General features: G+C 36.8%; 1 protein-coding gene across 1 annotated transcript in view; it reads right to left on the bottom strand.

Moving 5' to 3' along the window:
* Positions 1-16,714, bottom strand: part of LOC100705203 (cadherin-18) — a 90,190-nt gene that overhangs the window by 47,091 nt on the left and 26,385 nt on the right. Inside the window, exons 3-4 of the mRNA XM_003439302.5 lie at positions 4,657-4,951; positions 260-379 (exon numbers count right to left, since the gene is read on the bottom strand). Of these exons, the coding sequence (XP_003439350.1) occupies positions 260-379; positions 4,657-4,951 (415 nt within the window). The remainder of the gene's footprint in view (positions 1-259; positions 380-4,656; positions 4,952-16,714) is intronic.

Raw genomic sequence — 16,714 nt, 5'->3', positions numbered from 1 at the left:
GCATGCTCAACAATACAGCAGTTGCACTGTATGAGCAGTCCATAACTCTGCTGTGGCTGCTTTAGCTTTTATGATATGAGACGTGCTGCAATAACAGAACAGGATGTTCCACTGTGAGAAGCAAAGACTTCACAGCATGACGCACACATCATTTTAGGAGATCGACATCAAAGTTATACCTCCCATTTATAACTCATTGTTACCATGCTTTCAAGAGCATGGATGCATTTTTTTTCCCAAGCATGCAGTTATACCATACCTGTTTTGGGGTCAACGGAGAAATATGGCTGTCCTTGTAGGATACTGTAGACTATTCTGGCACTGTTTCCATAGGTGGGGTCGTCTGCATCAGTTGCTGTGACTTGCAACACAGATGTGCCTTAAAAAACAAACAAACAAACAAACAAAAGAAAAACCCCAGCATATTATTCTTGTTGTTTCTTTAAAAGGTTCACAAATGTTAATGCAATTATGAGTTACAGCTACTTTCAGCTGCTTCTTTGCCACAAGGCGTCACCACAGCGGGTAGCTCGGGTAGCTCCACATATTTGATTTGGCAGTTTTATCCATGATGACCTTCCTGCCACAACCCAAGCTATAACTGTGCAATTGTTTATTTTTTTTTAACAAACAGATTCATGTAAAAAAAATAATTTCTATGCAAAATAATAATAATAGTAATTTGAATATGGGATAACAGTGCTAGATTCAGAATGATATTTAAAATGCTGGGCATCTCTTGACTTTATCCAATGAGCTGAGGTGCAACTAAAACTACATTTCATATTTACAACTGCCCTCTGCGCAAAACCATCTTTCTAGAAAAATAAATAAATTCTGAACTAATGTTGCAATAAATAAAGAAATGAAACTAAATTGAAAAAAATCTTGCCTGCAGTATCCATGAGTTATGTCATGTCATGTAAAAAGATCATTTGTGTTTCCGATTATGCTTAAATGGGAAAAATTGATTTTTTTTTTTTTTGTTATTTAGAAATTAAACACTTGGAGTGTTACTCATTACAAGGTTCATTAACTTATTATAATTACTTGATGAGTAGACTGTAATTGGACTACAGGCTAAAACATTATGTATGTACACGTATGTGTATTTAGATATATGGATGGAGAGGTAGATATAGAGGCATGCAGATAGATAAAGTATAAATATCTTAAGGCCTGTTAATCTTCTGGACACTTGCTTTCTTGTGCTCCTTAGAGAATTAAACTATATTAAACAAGGAAACTGAAAAAGGGAAACTCACTCTACTGTGTCCCACCAAATATGATTCATTTTTTCCTTGGAATCCTGCTGGAGCCGAGTAAAATGCCAGCCATAATGAAGCGTGTACCTCACAGTATGCTTGTGTACTCTCAGCCTCGCAGTGAAAATTGTGCCGGGAATTATTTGGACTTCATCACCTCTGGGATTGCTCTGGAAGCTCAACTGGTTCTAAATCATCTGTCAATTAAAACTTATTAGAACATGATTTAACTGACGGACCTTAGCTTGTTCCGTGTTACAGGCATAAGCAACGTCTCTATAAATCGTAGCAGAAACGACAAAACAGCTTTACTCTGCTTTCTATTTGGTGTTTGCGTGTATGTGTGTGGGTATTGTTTTGCTGTAATATCCCAGTAGAGACTTTAAACTGACTGCAAACGGAGCCGTGCTGACTGGTCCAGACTGCGTTTTTTGAGGGTAAAGACTTCATTTCAGGATCATGTTTAGAATTAATGTTCAGGTTAGACTCTAATTTATGATGGTTAAGGTAGGGTTAAGGGGCTAAAGGCTGCGTTATATGAGTGAGTGTCCCCACAGGGATGGCATATATAATGTTTTTGTGTGTACGGCTGCTGGAAGAGGCGGTAACGGGTTCGTGTTAATGCATATTCTGGGTGATAATGCACTCATTATGCTGCCCTAATACACTGTACAGTGTGCTTGGCTTTGCTCACAATGCACTTCAACTCAAGTGTTCAAGTACTCAGTGTATATATGTACTGTATATTTACAGTTATTAACTTGATGAGTTCTACATTAAAAGGTCTGATTGTACTCAGTAGAAAATGAACACTTAAATCTCACTTCTAAAAGAACAGAGAAGTTAAACGGAAATCTGTTTTTTTTTTCAGGACTTTTAAGGTCACTGTACCTTCATTTCATGTTGCAGTCTTCCTAGGGATTAACACTTTTACACCACAAATAGCTGGTGGCTGCTTGAACATCATGTCTTACACAACCACTTAAACTAAAGTGGAGGCTGGAAACTTTTACCAGCTGAACTATGGAGAACATTGCTTAACCTAAACCCTGTTTACAATTTTTACATCTTATTTCATTACGTTATTTAAAGATTTTAGCGGCATGTTTTTGTCATACGGGACAACATAAATTAACTTTAAAGGGATAAAGGCTTGTCTGACTGTGAAACTGGATAATGAGGTTAACAGTAGATTATTCTCACAACCTGAGTCAAGTCTCTTGTGTTTGCTTCTTTCCCAGTTTGGGATAAATTAACTTGAAATGTGAAAGCAAAAACAACATGTGCTACAAGTACATTAGAACAAAATGTATCTGTGCTTTCTGATAGATAACAGCATCTACTGGAAATAGCAAGAGATAAAAAAAATAAGTCAAGTGTGTGCAACCATTAAATTTTATTATGCTTATTAAGAGTTTAAGACTTACCTGATTGTGAGATTCTGCTTAACATTCCTATCAATAACATTTATATTCCCAATAACACTCATTTAATCTAAACTATTCATTTAAACAGGGGGCTATCCAAGCCTTTGGGTTTTGAAACCACTAACTTTTACCTTTAAAGAAAAGAGCAACTATAACTCCATCTCAAGTGGGAAAGATAAAGCAGGAAATTGATACTCCTTTCATCTTGTACTCAAAATATAACTGTTCAATTAAATAAAAGGAATGAAACAGTCGGACAACCTGGCGCATGCCCAACTGATCAATTTAGACAGGAAAAAGAACATCACAACCAATTAGTTGCTATACTCCAAGACAGCCCTTTCCCACACTTGGGAGCTCCAGTATTGACAAATGCAGGGGGATTAGTGCTTTAGAGTGTGATGACAGTTGATTGTTACAGCCGATTTGATGCTGCAGATGCCAAACCAAAGAGGAATCACTTTAATGGACATGAGCAAAAGAGGGGGTGGGAAAAAAAGGCTAATTATTTTCCTCTTCACAGTCCTTGATTTCCTCCCTTGGGTCATCAATGGTGATTGATTCTTATTGTGTAACCGATGATGAAGTTTGCAGCGAACATGGAAACTTTAGAATAAGAAGTCTTGTTAGAACTAAACTAAGGATGCCAATACAGAAATTAGTGCTGTTTTCATTAACCTATAATGAATTCATTTGTGCTGACGAATACAGCAACTGCTGCATCTTTTAATCACGACTGTTTCATGTGGAGTTTAAGACGTGTGTGTAAGAGGAAGACTCTCCCTTTCATGTACCTAAAACAGGACCCAAAAACCTAATGATAGTCTCTAAACAAGGTATCACAGCATACAGTGCTAAAGCACACTCTCAAAAGAGATTAAGGCGTGCTCCTGACACTTCTGAGAAAGAAATATACTGACTAGAAATATATGTTCATGAGCCCTGCCATGAATAATCATGAACACAACCAGGAAGATATTGACTGTTTATAAAGAGAGAGCGTACAGGTCTGTTGGGGTTTGCATATTTAATTCCTTTTATCACATTTCCATCTCGCTCCTGCATGGAGCTGATGAAGTTATTAATTTTCTGGTTAAAGAATTTCTGCTTCTTTCCAGTAACTCAGGAGATTCCTTTAGACAGATGGATAGAAATGGAATGTTTTCAACAAACTGTCAGCGCCAAGAATTTACTATCACATTGTAAACCGAGTTAAATTGCTCTGACAGCAGTTTGGCCACCGTTTGGACAACCTACATATTTTGAAAGAGCGCTGTGAAATATTAGAGTAACGTTTTTGAGCTATTGTGTCGTGAGGCAGAATCCACTGGACTGAGAAAATGGTGGCTATTGTTCACACAACCTAAAAACAGAACAAGAGAGTAAAGAAATACAACATAAATGTTTGCCACAAGATGCTATGCGTATGAGACGCTGTCTCGGTGGAGGTGGATAGAGGCTTTACTTTTCTCCATGATATGGAAAACTTCACTGTCTCGATGGCGGGGATTGCTGCAGAGCCACTATTGAGTGCTTTATAAAGACCTGCCCACCAGGGACGGAAACCATCGCAGCAACCAGAAAACAAAGATGAGAAAGAGGACTTTGCAGGCTTACAGAACATCAAACATTCTGGAGAACATTATCGCAGAGGACGAACCAGAATTCTGCACAGGGTAATGACATATTTGATAGTGGTTCTTCACACTTATATCTTTAAATCCATCTTGTTGGAGCTTTGGGTTGTACTTTAGTGTGTAAAGTCAAAGATCTAACTGTAATTTATTGTTTTGTTTTACGTTTTTTTTTTTAAGATGATGGATTAAAAAGGATTATAAACATGAAGAAGATTTGAAAAGCAACAAAAGTTTTTCATCTCTCAAACCATTCAAATGGAGGCTTACTGCTATTGGCAATAGAGAACAATCACTTGAAGGTCCAGTATATTTTGAAGAGCTACTCACCCACTTCAGACATCTCAGGCACCGAAGCTACAAAGGGTCCATCTGGAAATTTGGGTGCATTGTCATTGATGTCTTGTACTTTGATGATGAATTCTGACTTTGGTTCCAGGGCCTCCTCTGTGTTACGGTCCAATGCTTGCGCATGGAGGACATAATGTGTTTTCCGTTCCCGATCCAAGCTCTTAGTGGCATGAATATCCCCTGTCACTTCATCGATGATAAATATAGTCCCAGCTCCTTCGCCGCTCAGAATGTACCTGACAGATCCATCACCTTTGTCTGAGTTTGAGTGAAGCTGGAATGAAAAACAGACAAAGTGTGTGTGAATATGGAGAAAAGAAAGCGCAAAGACATTGTCAAATTTCTTCTTAACAACTGCAAAATACCTGCAAGATAAAATTACTAAGGTGCACTTTGATAACTATGGCGCTGACTTGTTAATTAAATGGTTGTTGATTAAAGTCTGTTTTAAGCTTTTCTCATTTTAATTACAACTTCATCATGAAACTAATTGGAATATCTGCAGATTTTGGTCTTAGTAACATGAAGGCTTTGGAGACTTGGAAATCATCTGCAGATAAACTGATAAAATATTGTTAAAAAATATTAAAATTAGTAATAAAATTGTAACATCTAACTTGAAAATCCTATCTCTGGCTCGTGCTAAAGTAATGCATCCTTGGAGATTGAAGTTTTTGGGGGACAATCCTTCCAAAGCTGCTCTTCTTTCTCACCAGGGGAGAGAAGAAGAAGAGAAGACCAAGCCACTTTTTAAGCCATAATTGTTACCAAAGGGGTTAAGATTTTTATCCCCACAGCTCAGCAGGCCGTTAGATATGAATAATATTTTACTATTTTGCAGAATGTCAAAAGAAGGATACAATAGTATTAAGATTAAGATTTGAACAATTTATTTTTTTCATCTTTAAGCAATAAAAAAGCATCTTGTTTGAGGCAAGATTTAGTCTATGGAGACACATAGATGTAGGCACATATGCACTGAACAAATAATTTATATTAGTTGTAAAGACTAAATGGTAAGCAGCACAACACAAAAGTTGAAAGAACATACAAACTGATATTTTCAGTGGATCAGTGGAAGAGATTTATCATATTAACTATTTTTAGCTGAGAAGTAATAAATCACAGTCACAGTTCTGATGAATGACAATTAGCAGCATCTGTCATAGCACTAAATTTCCACAGTCACCAACAGTTCCTAACAGAGGACCACAGAGGGTAAATCATCGACACGCTAAAGAAAAAACATTTAAAAAATCAGTATTTATTAAAAAAAATGCAAACACAGCCAAGGAACAAGCTGGGACTCGTTTGACTCATTTGATTTGCAGGGGTGCAGCAGCAGTGTTTCCAGGGAGACACAAGTCTAAGCCTTAGATGCCTAAACTAGTTTGTCAACAAATAACCTTCCCCACTGACATATCGAGTTTGGGCTCAGCGATATGAAACTTAAAAACACTGAATGCAATAAAGAATTTCCTCAGTGCTTTGTCAGCTTAAGAATATCAACCTTTTTGTCCTTGACATGGATCAGACTCTCCCAAATTCAGTTTGACAAGGACCAAATGATGATAATATACAGTATATACAGTATATATAATCCAAACCCAAGCCAAATAAGGTAGAAAAACCTCTGCATAGCACACACTCTCAAACCATAGCAATTAGACCCATTTCCTAGATGAGATAAAGAAGCAGTAAGGCTCTCATAGAAACACTGGAGCAGCATTACTGTGAAGCAGTTGCTTTTGTATTAGCAAAAGACATTAATGAGAACTTTAAACCAATGGAACATAACTGGTACAAGTATTTAGCTTTCTGGCTGTATCATTTTACAAAGTAAGATTCACAAAGGCCTATACTGAAAATCATTTGACAAAAAATTGTTTATTTCTATAAATAATTAAAGTGATTATTTTTTAGTGTATATGAAAGTCTTGGTAATGTGCTATCAAGGATTTTTAATAAGTGGCCAGCTAGCAGCTTTGATTTTATTGTGGGGGGGGAAGAAAAAGAACTGGTGCAGCGTCTGAATTAGGACACAGCTAAAATGTTTTGAAGTGCAGAACTGAAGACAAGACAGCCCATTTTCAAAGTAACCTAAATATAGTAGCAATTCATCTTACCATTCAATTCATTGAGCGCATTTAGGAGTGCACTCGTTATTGACTAAGACTCATCATATTGTGTCTTTTTTGTGTTTGCTTTTTGTTTTTTGCACCACAACAAAAGCTGTATAACCTCCCTGTAACATACAATAGGACATGTGATGTTAAAGCGCTGCTCTATTTTCACTTTCAAGTGAGTAAAAGAAAAGCTGAATTAGAATAGCAAAGAAGGACACATGGTCTAAAATGTACAACCGCTATAGAATACATAGAGTTATTTAACATGTCCTCAGCAGAGGTTCTCTGGCCACATCTAATCAAAACCTGGACTAGCAAATAAATGACTAATTAGAAAGCTGCTGCTGATTGCAGCCTGACTCTTAATGAGAGCTGACTGTCCTTTCTGTGGTAAATATCAAGCCTGTAATTAGATAAGCAGTCAAAGATCCTGTTGAATTAGGTAGTTAATCAGCTTCTTGATTATACTAATATGAACCTACAAAGCAAGAAATCAGGATGTGTCCACATAGTAATGGCACTATAGGATAAGTTAGTTTTTAGACTTGAATTGACCCACTTTTAATTCAGTTCCAGCAATTTAGAAATATTAGCTTCAAGTGTTGGCTATAGAAGGATAATCGATTCACCCAATATATTAAATAATTCAAACATAGAGAATTTCAGATATTACTTAACAGTTCAATTCCATATCTTCTACATGCACGTATTCGCTTCTGTCAAGCAGCACTCTGCTCCAGCTCATAAACAATTTTGCCTCCAGTCAGACTGCTAATTTAGCCATTGACTTGTTTTGAAGGAGTCAATATATTATGCTTGGCAAAAGCACAAACCAATGATGCACATGGTGATGATTACCTTCCAAAATCTATGGATGATGAATGATTGTTAACAGGTTGCGGGTCATTACATAAACACCATAGGCTCAAAGTACAGCAGCTGAGAATAAAACAATAAGACAATGAATGTTTAAATCAAAGGAGTTTAATGAGCAATAAGAATGCCTGCTCAGTATGTTAAGTGGTCTTGACTCATCTTCATGATAGAAATGTAGCACATGCAATGCCTTTGATAAATATTCTGTCCATTTTGATCATCAACATGTTCAAGCTCGCCAACCATCTCTGCTAACAAATATGGTCTCTTCAGCATTTTTAGAGTTTCTCTATTCCATTTACCTTGCTGCCTTAAAAGACACGGTTCTGCTATAAAAAGTAAATTACAACCATACGTGTTCAGCAAAATATAACTGAGGTAAATAGGTAAATTTTCCCTTCATTATATTTAATACTTCAGAGTTTATAACATTTACTCATCTGCCATTTTTTTGCATCTGTTCAACTGTTTGTTAATGCAAGTTGATTTCCAGCTTATCCCATGGCAGCAATTCAATGCATTTAAGAATGTAGACATAGTCAACATGACGTGCTAAAGTTCAACCTGAGCATCGGAATAAGGAAGAAAGTGGATTTACATAACTTTGAATGTGGCATGGTTGTTTGTGCCAGTGTTTATGGAGAATGGTCTGAAAAAGAGAACATATCCAGTGTATGGCAGTTTTTTGTTGATGCCAGAGGTCACAGGAGAACAGCCAAACTGCTTTCAGCTGATAGAAAGGCAACAGTGAATAATACACAACTTGTTAAACTAAAATATGCAGAAACGCTTCTCTGAAGCACGGGAGCTACAGTTGTAGAAAACCACACCATGCGCCACTCCTGTCAAATTAGAACTGGAAACAATTTGCAAAGATTGAAAAAAAATGTCGCCTGGTCTGACGAGTCTTGATTTCTGCTGCAACTTTTGGATGATAGGGTCAGAACTTGGCATAAACGACATGAAAGCATGGATCCATCCTTCTGTGCATCAACAGTTCAGGCTAACAGTGGTGGTATAATGTTGCAGGGGATAATTTCTTGGCTCACTCTGAGCTCCTTATTCCCTACTAAACAATATTTTAAACACTACAGCCTACCTGAGTATTGTTGCTGACCGTGTCAGCATTCTGACAGCTGATTCTAACAAGATAAAAGACCATGTCCCAAAGCTCAAATCTTCTCTAACTTGTTTCTTGAACATGACAATGAGTTCACAAATACCCTCCACAGTCATCAGCTCTCACTCTAGTAGAGCACCTTTGGGATGTGGTGGAAGAGTAGACTTGCATTATGGATGTTCAGCCAACAAATCACAGCAACTGTGTGACATTATCGTGTCACAATAGACCTGAATCTCTAAAAAATGTTTCCAACACCTTTGAATCGGTACCAAAAAGAATGAAAACAGTTCAGAAGACGAGCTGGAATTAGCAAGGTGTATGTATTAAAGTGACAAAAGGTGTGAGTGGACTTGATCCCTATGCGAAAAGATCAGCTTTTCAAATGTATTCACGTTCAAAAATACGTGAGGAATGAAAGTCCCCTCCCTTCATTTTTGTAGTGTCAGTTGATTTGGGTGAATTCTGGGTGAATCTAAACATTGGTGTAGGTAACCATCCATTAAACCATAAACAGAAATAAATAGTCTCTAAACATAGAGGTGAGCTTTCAAACTTTTTTCCCTTCCAGGCCACAAGTGATCCACATCACCCAACTGTCGAGTAATTTTACAAAATTCGCTTATTTTGGTGTTTAAATCAACATTATTTTAAAAAGTTTGATAACCTATTTAATCGTAAATCCGTGAAACTTAATAGACTGTACCCAGGACTGTACCCTGACTTTACCACTGTCCCTATATGGTCCCCATCACTGCTATTAAGGGGGACATTTATACTTCACATATTTCCTCCCCTAACTGTACCAAAACAAGCTTGTGGCAATTTTCTGTCACACTATTTTGAAAACTAGGCTTTATTTCTCTGCAGTGGGTGCTTCCACTACATTCCGCCTTCAGTGTTGGAATATTTTATTTATACTTCATTAATTTTGATCACACAGAAAATTTCATGACATCCTGCCTTAATGCAATTAGTGTCAATTTTGTTAAACCACAGAGCGGGCTTGATGTGAGCTTAGCATACATCAAGACCACGTGTGGCAATCCAGAAGATGGGGGATTGAAAATGATGGCAATGTCCAAGTCTTGCAGTAAATAATAAATGAAAATGCATGACAATCTTTCACAAATGCTGCCAGGAAAGGTCCAAGAATTTATGAGGAAGGTGAAATATAACCTCCAAACCTTGTTGTTTTGTCATCTCTGCACAAAATCTTTGAGGAATTCTTTTCATCCACAGGCCATCAAAACAGGGGATTGTGTTTATCTCTCTGCCTCTACTGGTGACTATATTAAAGACTAGTCGAATAGATGATTGGCATGTGGCTGGCAGCTGGAAATGCATTTCTGAGGAGTTTAAAGAGATCAACAGAGTCTGGAGCTCTAAAGCTGCATAGCGAAAACACTCCAATGTCAAAGAAAACCAACCTTGTGCTTTCATCATATGCCCACAGGAGCAACCCGGTATCTATACTGTATCTTCACTTTCTTTTGTCAACACGCTGTACATTTTCACAGTTTGGGCTACGTAGACTCATTCTTGAGAGTGGCTTGCAACTGTTTGTGTTCACAAGCTAATTGGTACTCAGAGCCAACCAGTTTACTTTTGGTACTGTCAAGCCAATTACAGGAAGAGAAGAGATTTGAGGAAGAGAGGAATCCTCCAACCTGAAAGAAATCTGCCGCTAGAACATAAGTTCTGCAACATTAAACATGGATTTTACCCTTTGTAGTCATGCTGGAAAACATAATAAAGTTAATGGGTCAGACGTAATCAAACTAAAGCTGTAACTTATGATTACAGTAACAGAATCGCTCATTTAGTCTGTCAGAGTTGATGACAAATAGAAATTCTCAAATTACAAATTATGAGTTAGTAAAGCATAATGTGAAAAATTGCACCCGCAAATTACAATAACCGAGCAGCACACGAACAATTTGCATATCCTTGCACATTTTTAACATTTAACCAGGAAACATATCTGAAATGTGTTTTCCATGAGTGTCTTGGGATGAGACAGGCAGCATAATCTTGGCATATTTTTTGATGGTGGGAGAAACCACGGCGCCCTGTGTAACTCACGCAATCCTGGGTAGCATATAAATGCTCCACACTGACAAGCCCTGTCAGATTACCAGCTGACAACCAACCTTCAAAAGGGTTCACATTAACAACTGATCAAAATAATCAAATAGTATAGTATTTCTGTAGTATTTATACAGTGCAATAATGACCTTTTCTTTTCTTTTGCTTATTTTTCATTTGTTTTTGTTGTACTATAAGATTGCTGTGTTGATTTATAGCTGGTTTAATTATATTTCTTGTAGCTAATGTTGCACTATGTGCAATTCTTGTGGTTTATGTATTAAATCTGTAAGAGTAGAATTAATTAATAAGAGGGTCACACAGTTATATAGCCTTATAAATGTGGTTTCATACTTTACCCTCCCTGTAAAAGGGCCCTGTCTAACAAACTCTGCGGTAATATGTGGACAGCACCTGTCTTTCTATGTAGATGTCCCTGAACACACCATGGCAAAGCTCAGCTGAAGTAATCAGCTGATTTGGCATATCTGGTCTGGGGAGCCAGGATAAAAGCCACTCCAGCTCATTTAGCCTTCTCTCTCCCTCTGTGGCTTTCCATCTGCGACTGTTCATTCTTTGGTGATTTAATTTAGTTCATGCTCCAAAATGCCCCACAACTCACCATACTCACATACATACACTTAACGGCAGCAATACTTCTGATGAGTACGTAAACTGATTTTTTATCTGTGTGTTCAAAGAAATTGTGTACCCAAAAATGTTATTACAACAAGGATACTACAACAAAACTAATTTATAATATTCATTATTATTATTATTACTCTTATTGTTATCATCATCTGCTATAATAATTAAGTTACTGGACCCTCTCTTGATATCTGATTTAAAATGGGTGGGAAAAAAAACAGTTAAGTCTAAAATGTTTCATAACTTCATGTAAATTAACCAGGAGAGCTTTAAAAATTCACTAAGTAACACTGGCATCAGGGCCTCAGTATTTACAGTCAATAAATAAAACCACTGCTATGTTTAAACTGTGCAAAGAAACATTTCATACACAAATGTGTGATCCCTCAATAATTTCTTACCTGAATTCACTTATAGTCTGAAAACCAACAACAACAAAAAAGTTCATAAAATAAACAGAATTAAATGCAAGAACTTTAAAAGATGCAAAGAATACAAAATCCTAGGTGAAAGGCTTAAGTGTACATTTTTCTTTTAAAATATTTTGATAGGGAACTCTCCGCACTTCCTGAGAGAGTGTCGGCTTTCATAATAGTAGCTGTCCCACAACTGCAACATTTCTACAAAACAGTGATTATGCCTTTAATATTTGTTATATAACAGCAGTCGCTTTCTACTCAAAGCGCCTTGAGGCAACTGTTATGATTTGGCACTATATAAATGAAAATTGAATTGAATTGAATTGAATTGAATTGAATTGAATTGAATCTTAGGCTAACAGCTCCTTGTCCTCCACTTGGTGCATTTATTTTTTCACATCCACTTTGGTGTCAAACTTTTTTGGACTTGAGCCACAGTCCATGTCTCAGGGGATATGGCATCCAATACCTTGGTTATTGCAGCCAAAGCCTTGCTTTTTTTTTCCTAAAAAAATGAAGAAAAAAAAAAAAAAACACATCAGCACTCCAAAGGAAATTTGTGACTTTTGAAGGTCCTGACACTATAGATTAATTTTCTTCAAACAGCAGTTCTCCTCTTTTTGGTATAGCTGTCAGGGTTGTCTCTTATGAGAAGATTATAACTTTCTCTATGAAAAACCTTCAGGTAAACAAGCTTCCCTGTATAAATGTATATGGTGCGGCAGTATGTAGTATGTTTTGTATTCTCTAACGTTTCAATGGTGGTAAGAACAAAAATGTCTGGTGTGCATTCTCCATCTGAAGGTAATTTTCCGTGTGTACTTGTCTTGTCCTCGGGGTAAGAACAGTTTCGTGCACGTTATAGTGACTGACCCAATCAGTGTCAATGCAGTGTCAAGTCCCAGTCTGTGTCTGTGCTGCTGATTAAAACTCAGTATAAGTATCAATCTGGAGTTGGTGTGAAAAATGTAAATGAAATCGACATTGTCTGCCCAGTTATCAAGCCTAACCTGGCAAGCATGCTCTGTCCAAACTTTCGGGTGAAGGTTGTGCTTTAGAAATGTAATTTCAAAGGTACAAGTAAGTAGACATGAAAGACTTCGGAGACTAGCTGACTCACAGGGTACAGTGAGCCAAAGACATTTTTACACCAAACGGATGTGAATACAAATTTGACAGATTCAGATTTCACAGCTGAAAGATATTAAATCCTTTGTTTCATCATGAGAAAGAAAAGCATCAAAACCATATATCCCTAAGCTTGAACCATCAAATATTAAATTAGGAATTTTCTGCCAACTGATCATCCAATGTATTAACAGATTATTTTACTACTAAAAGGGACATTATCGAGGTGCTTTTTAGTCCCCTGTATAGCTATTTTGCAACCAACAACATACAGAAAACAAACGGTTCTAAATGAAATGGCAAAAAAATTATAGGTAAAGATTAAAAGTCTCAATTTATGAAATATTGGAACATGAACTATTAAAGCATTAAGCTGTGGCTTAGACATAACCACCATGCCAACAATTCTCTTCCTTCCATTCTTCTCTGCTGAAGAAAGAGAGCTGAATGACTGCCTGGTTCTGCAGCAATCAGGCAAAAGGCTTAGAAGCGGGGTGCAATTCAAACCGGCATAACTCTTCTCCCATTACAGGTAGAGACAGGAAAATTACTTAAAGCCTGCCTGTGAACTTAAATGGAGTGTGCAAATATCAACTTCCTTAAAAAAAAGCAGCACATGACATGTAACAGAATCTTAACAATTACATCAGACTAGCTGCGATACGCTCTACTGAGTGCCATCCTGATACATTATTAGTGGCTACGCAGTTTGACCTTCATCTGTTTCCCCCCTTATACTTCTTTTCTCTCCTTCACTAGATTTATCCCTTTCATTGTACAAAGCCTGATAATGTATGTGTCTCGTTGGATTGCATTATTGGTGAATGCCCTTTCTAATGACTTTGTAGTATTCAGTGTACAGATCCACATAATGTATGTGCCTAGCTTGTCTTGTTTTCTCTATGCTTGTTTAAAGGAAGCCACTATGCAGCTGATATGTCCAATCAATATGAACTGAGTGAAGGAGAATGTTTCCCATGCAGACGGAAAACGAAGTGCGTAAAATACTCGATCAGATTTCATACTACATGTCAAATACAACCTTTTTCCAGAAATGAATCTTATCCTATTTCTAACTGGTTTTCCAGAAAGCTAACGTTCAGTCGCATGTTAATTTTATGACCAGCTAAATCAGCCTGGGACTAGTGGGACACAAAGCAGCGAGTCCATAATTCTAGGTCAACATCTTTGTTTACCAGTGTATGTGCACTGTCGTAGTTTCACAACTCTGTTAATCAGAAAAGCACTAGACAAAGAATAGACACATTTAGTTCATGCTGTTTCTGAAACATTGCTTTGATGTTGAAAGAAGGTCTTTCTAAAGCATGCACAGGAGTTGAAGGTGAGAGTCACACCCAAGAACATTTATTTCATCAACAATGTGCATGGCAAGTGGGGTGAGGGTGGGGGCTTGGAAAGGAAAGAGAAATGAGGAGGCTATGCACCCTTGCTGATAATCAATGTCTTGGCTTCATATTTGCAATTAGTGAAGGGGATGGGTTTGTTTTTGATTAAATCGCGGCTCTTATGCTCCACTCAAGAGGACTTAATCACTTTTTATGTGGGTGTGCTTGATTGTCTGATTTTGACCATGCTCCCTCCCAATCAACTCTTCTGAGCACCCCCTTCTATTCAATTGATTTGTAACAGTCACAGTAAACCCTGATGATGAAGCACCCGCCTAATGACCATACATCAAGAGGTGGTGATGAGGGGCGTGCTGAAGACATGCCGTTGATGCACATCGCGGATCCGCCCTAATAGTTGTCCTCTATTTTGACATCTGGGGGGAAACGGAATGAGTCGTTGTCTTCGCAGAAGGATGGTTGACTTCTTGATATACAGTAATAAGATTATCAGTGTCCCGGAAGCAACTCTGACACTAATTTAACAGCTCTGCCTCTAACCGCTGCTAAATTTGATATTTGAATGAGAGAAATGAAACTGTGAGCACATCAGCTGTTGAAAACTTGAAGCCTCTGCCTCATAGTCAGTCATAGTGAGTGAAGGCAAATGGTTGAGGCTCCAAGTATCTTAATTGTGCTAATATTGTTGAGTGCTTCAGCAAAAAGAGGAGGGAGTGCACCTTGAAAATAAGGCTTGTCTGAATAGTTATATCATTTTCTGAAGTGTAATTTACTTAACCCAGCTTACGCTTTTTAATTGTTCTCTTTTGTCAAAGAGTAATTGCGTTGCGTTTAGAATATATAAAAACATATTGATCAGCTTTTCCAAATGAAGACTGATGATTATAATAAATCATTTGATTGCTTTAAACTTAATTTTGTGTTCATACAATATGGTCATCATGCAAAAGTTGGTTGTATACTCATACCCAAAGTTTTTTAATAAGGTTTTCATTTTATTTTGTTTTGACTTTTTCTTTTCAACTTAGTTTAGTTTGTGTTAGTTTCAAGACTAGTTTCAGTGTTAGTTTGAATCTTAATGTATGGAGGATATACGCCAACATTTAGGGACATGTGCACAGGTATTACAATCACACATTTTGAAAGCAGCTGAGTGTTACTCTTGTAGACATCCAAAGTCTCAGCGAACACATCCACCAGCTAAATTACAATAACGTTTTTTTTTTACAAATATTACAGTAACAATAATATTTCCTGTTATATTTTTGTTATAATTGTTATTTTTAGGTGTTTCAGTTTGTTTTAACCTTTTAAATATCTTTTTTTTCACATGTCGTTTTAGTCAACTATAATAACCTTGCTAATAGCTAACCTAACTGATACTGAAATTATTTGTTAATCATTATTATTTTATTATTAATAATAAAAAAGTACACCAATTACTCTGTTTGGGTTTCATTCTTAATTAAATTTTTGTGTTGGAACTCAAACTTGTAATTCTTCTTCTTTATAATTATGGGCTTTCCCATTGCTAGTTTTTTTTTTTTTTCTGTGTTTTTTCCTACAGTCTGTTATCATTTATTACTTTTAAAATCTAATAAGTCTTATTTATTTATTAATGTCAGTTTAAGTAACCTCACTGTTTCCTTGTCTGTTGCTATTGCTCCTATTTTCCTACATTTTTTTTACATTTTCCATCTACTTCTAATTACTTCCTGTGTTACTTTAAAGGTTAGCTCTCGTTCGTATCCTGTGATTCCTCCCCTGATTTTTTTTCCACCTGCGTTAATTGCTTTCACCTGTGTCTCATTCCCCTCCTGTTTGTCATCCCCCAATCTGCCCTGAGAGTATAAATAGTCTTGTCTTCCTCTTTGTCAGCTCATTTGTCTGTGCTCCCTGTTGTGCTAAATCTGTTTTGTGCAGCCCTCTTTGTTCCTTTTTTTTTTTTTTAAATTCCAAGGCTTTTGTGTTTCTGGATTCCTATTTTATCTAATCATTTGGACTTTGATAATTTTGGATGTTTTACTAACTGTGTTTTTGCTTTCCTGTTTTCCTAGACTTTTAGTTTTTTAGACTCTAAATTGGCCAATAAAGAGCTTGCTTTTGTTTATCGTCTGCCTTTATGTCCTGCATTTGGATCCTCTCTCCTCTGCAACCCTCATTCTATGACACTATCTGCCAGTCAGTGTTTGCAAACTCTGATAAATTTAAAAAACAAACCTCATAAAGTGAAATCATTGTCAGACTATAGCGAGTTGTTTAGAA

Source organism: Oreochromis niloticus, linkage group LG9 (genome assembly GCF_001858045.2).
Source record: "Oreochromis niloticus isolate F11D_XX linkage group LG9, O_niloticus_UMD_NMBU, whole genome shotgun sequence".
Classification (NCBI taxonomy): Eukaryota; Metazoa; Chordata; class Actinopteri; order Cichliformes; family Cichlidae; genus Oreochromis; species Oreochromis niloticus.
This window is presented reverse-complemented; position numbering and strand designations above follow the sequence as displayed.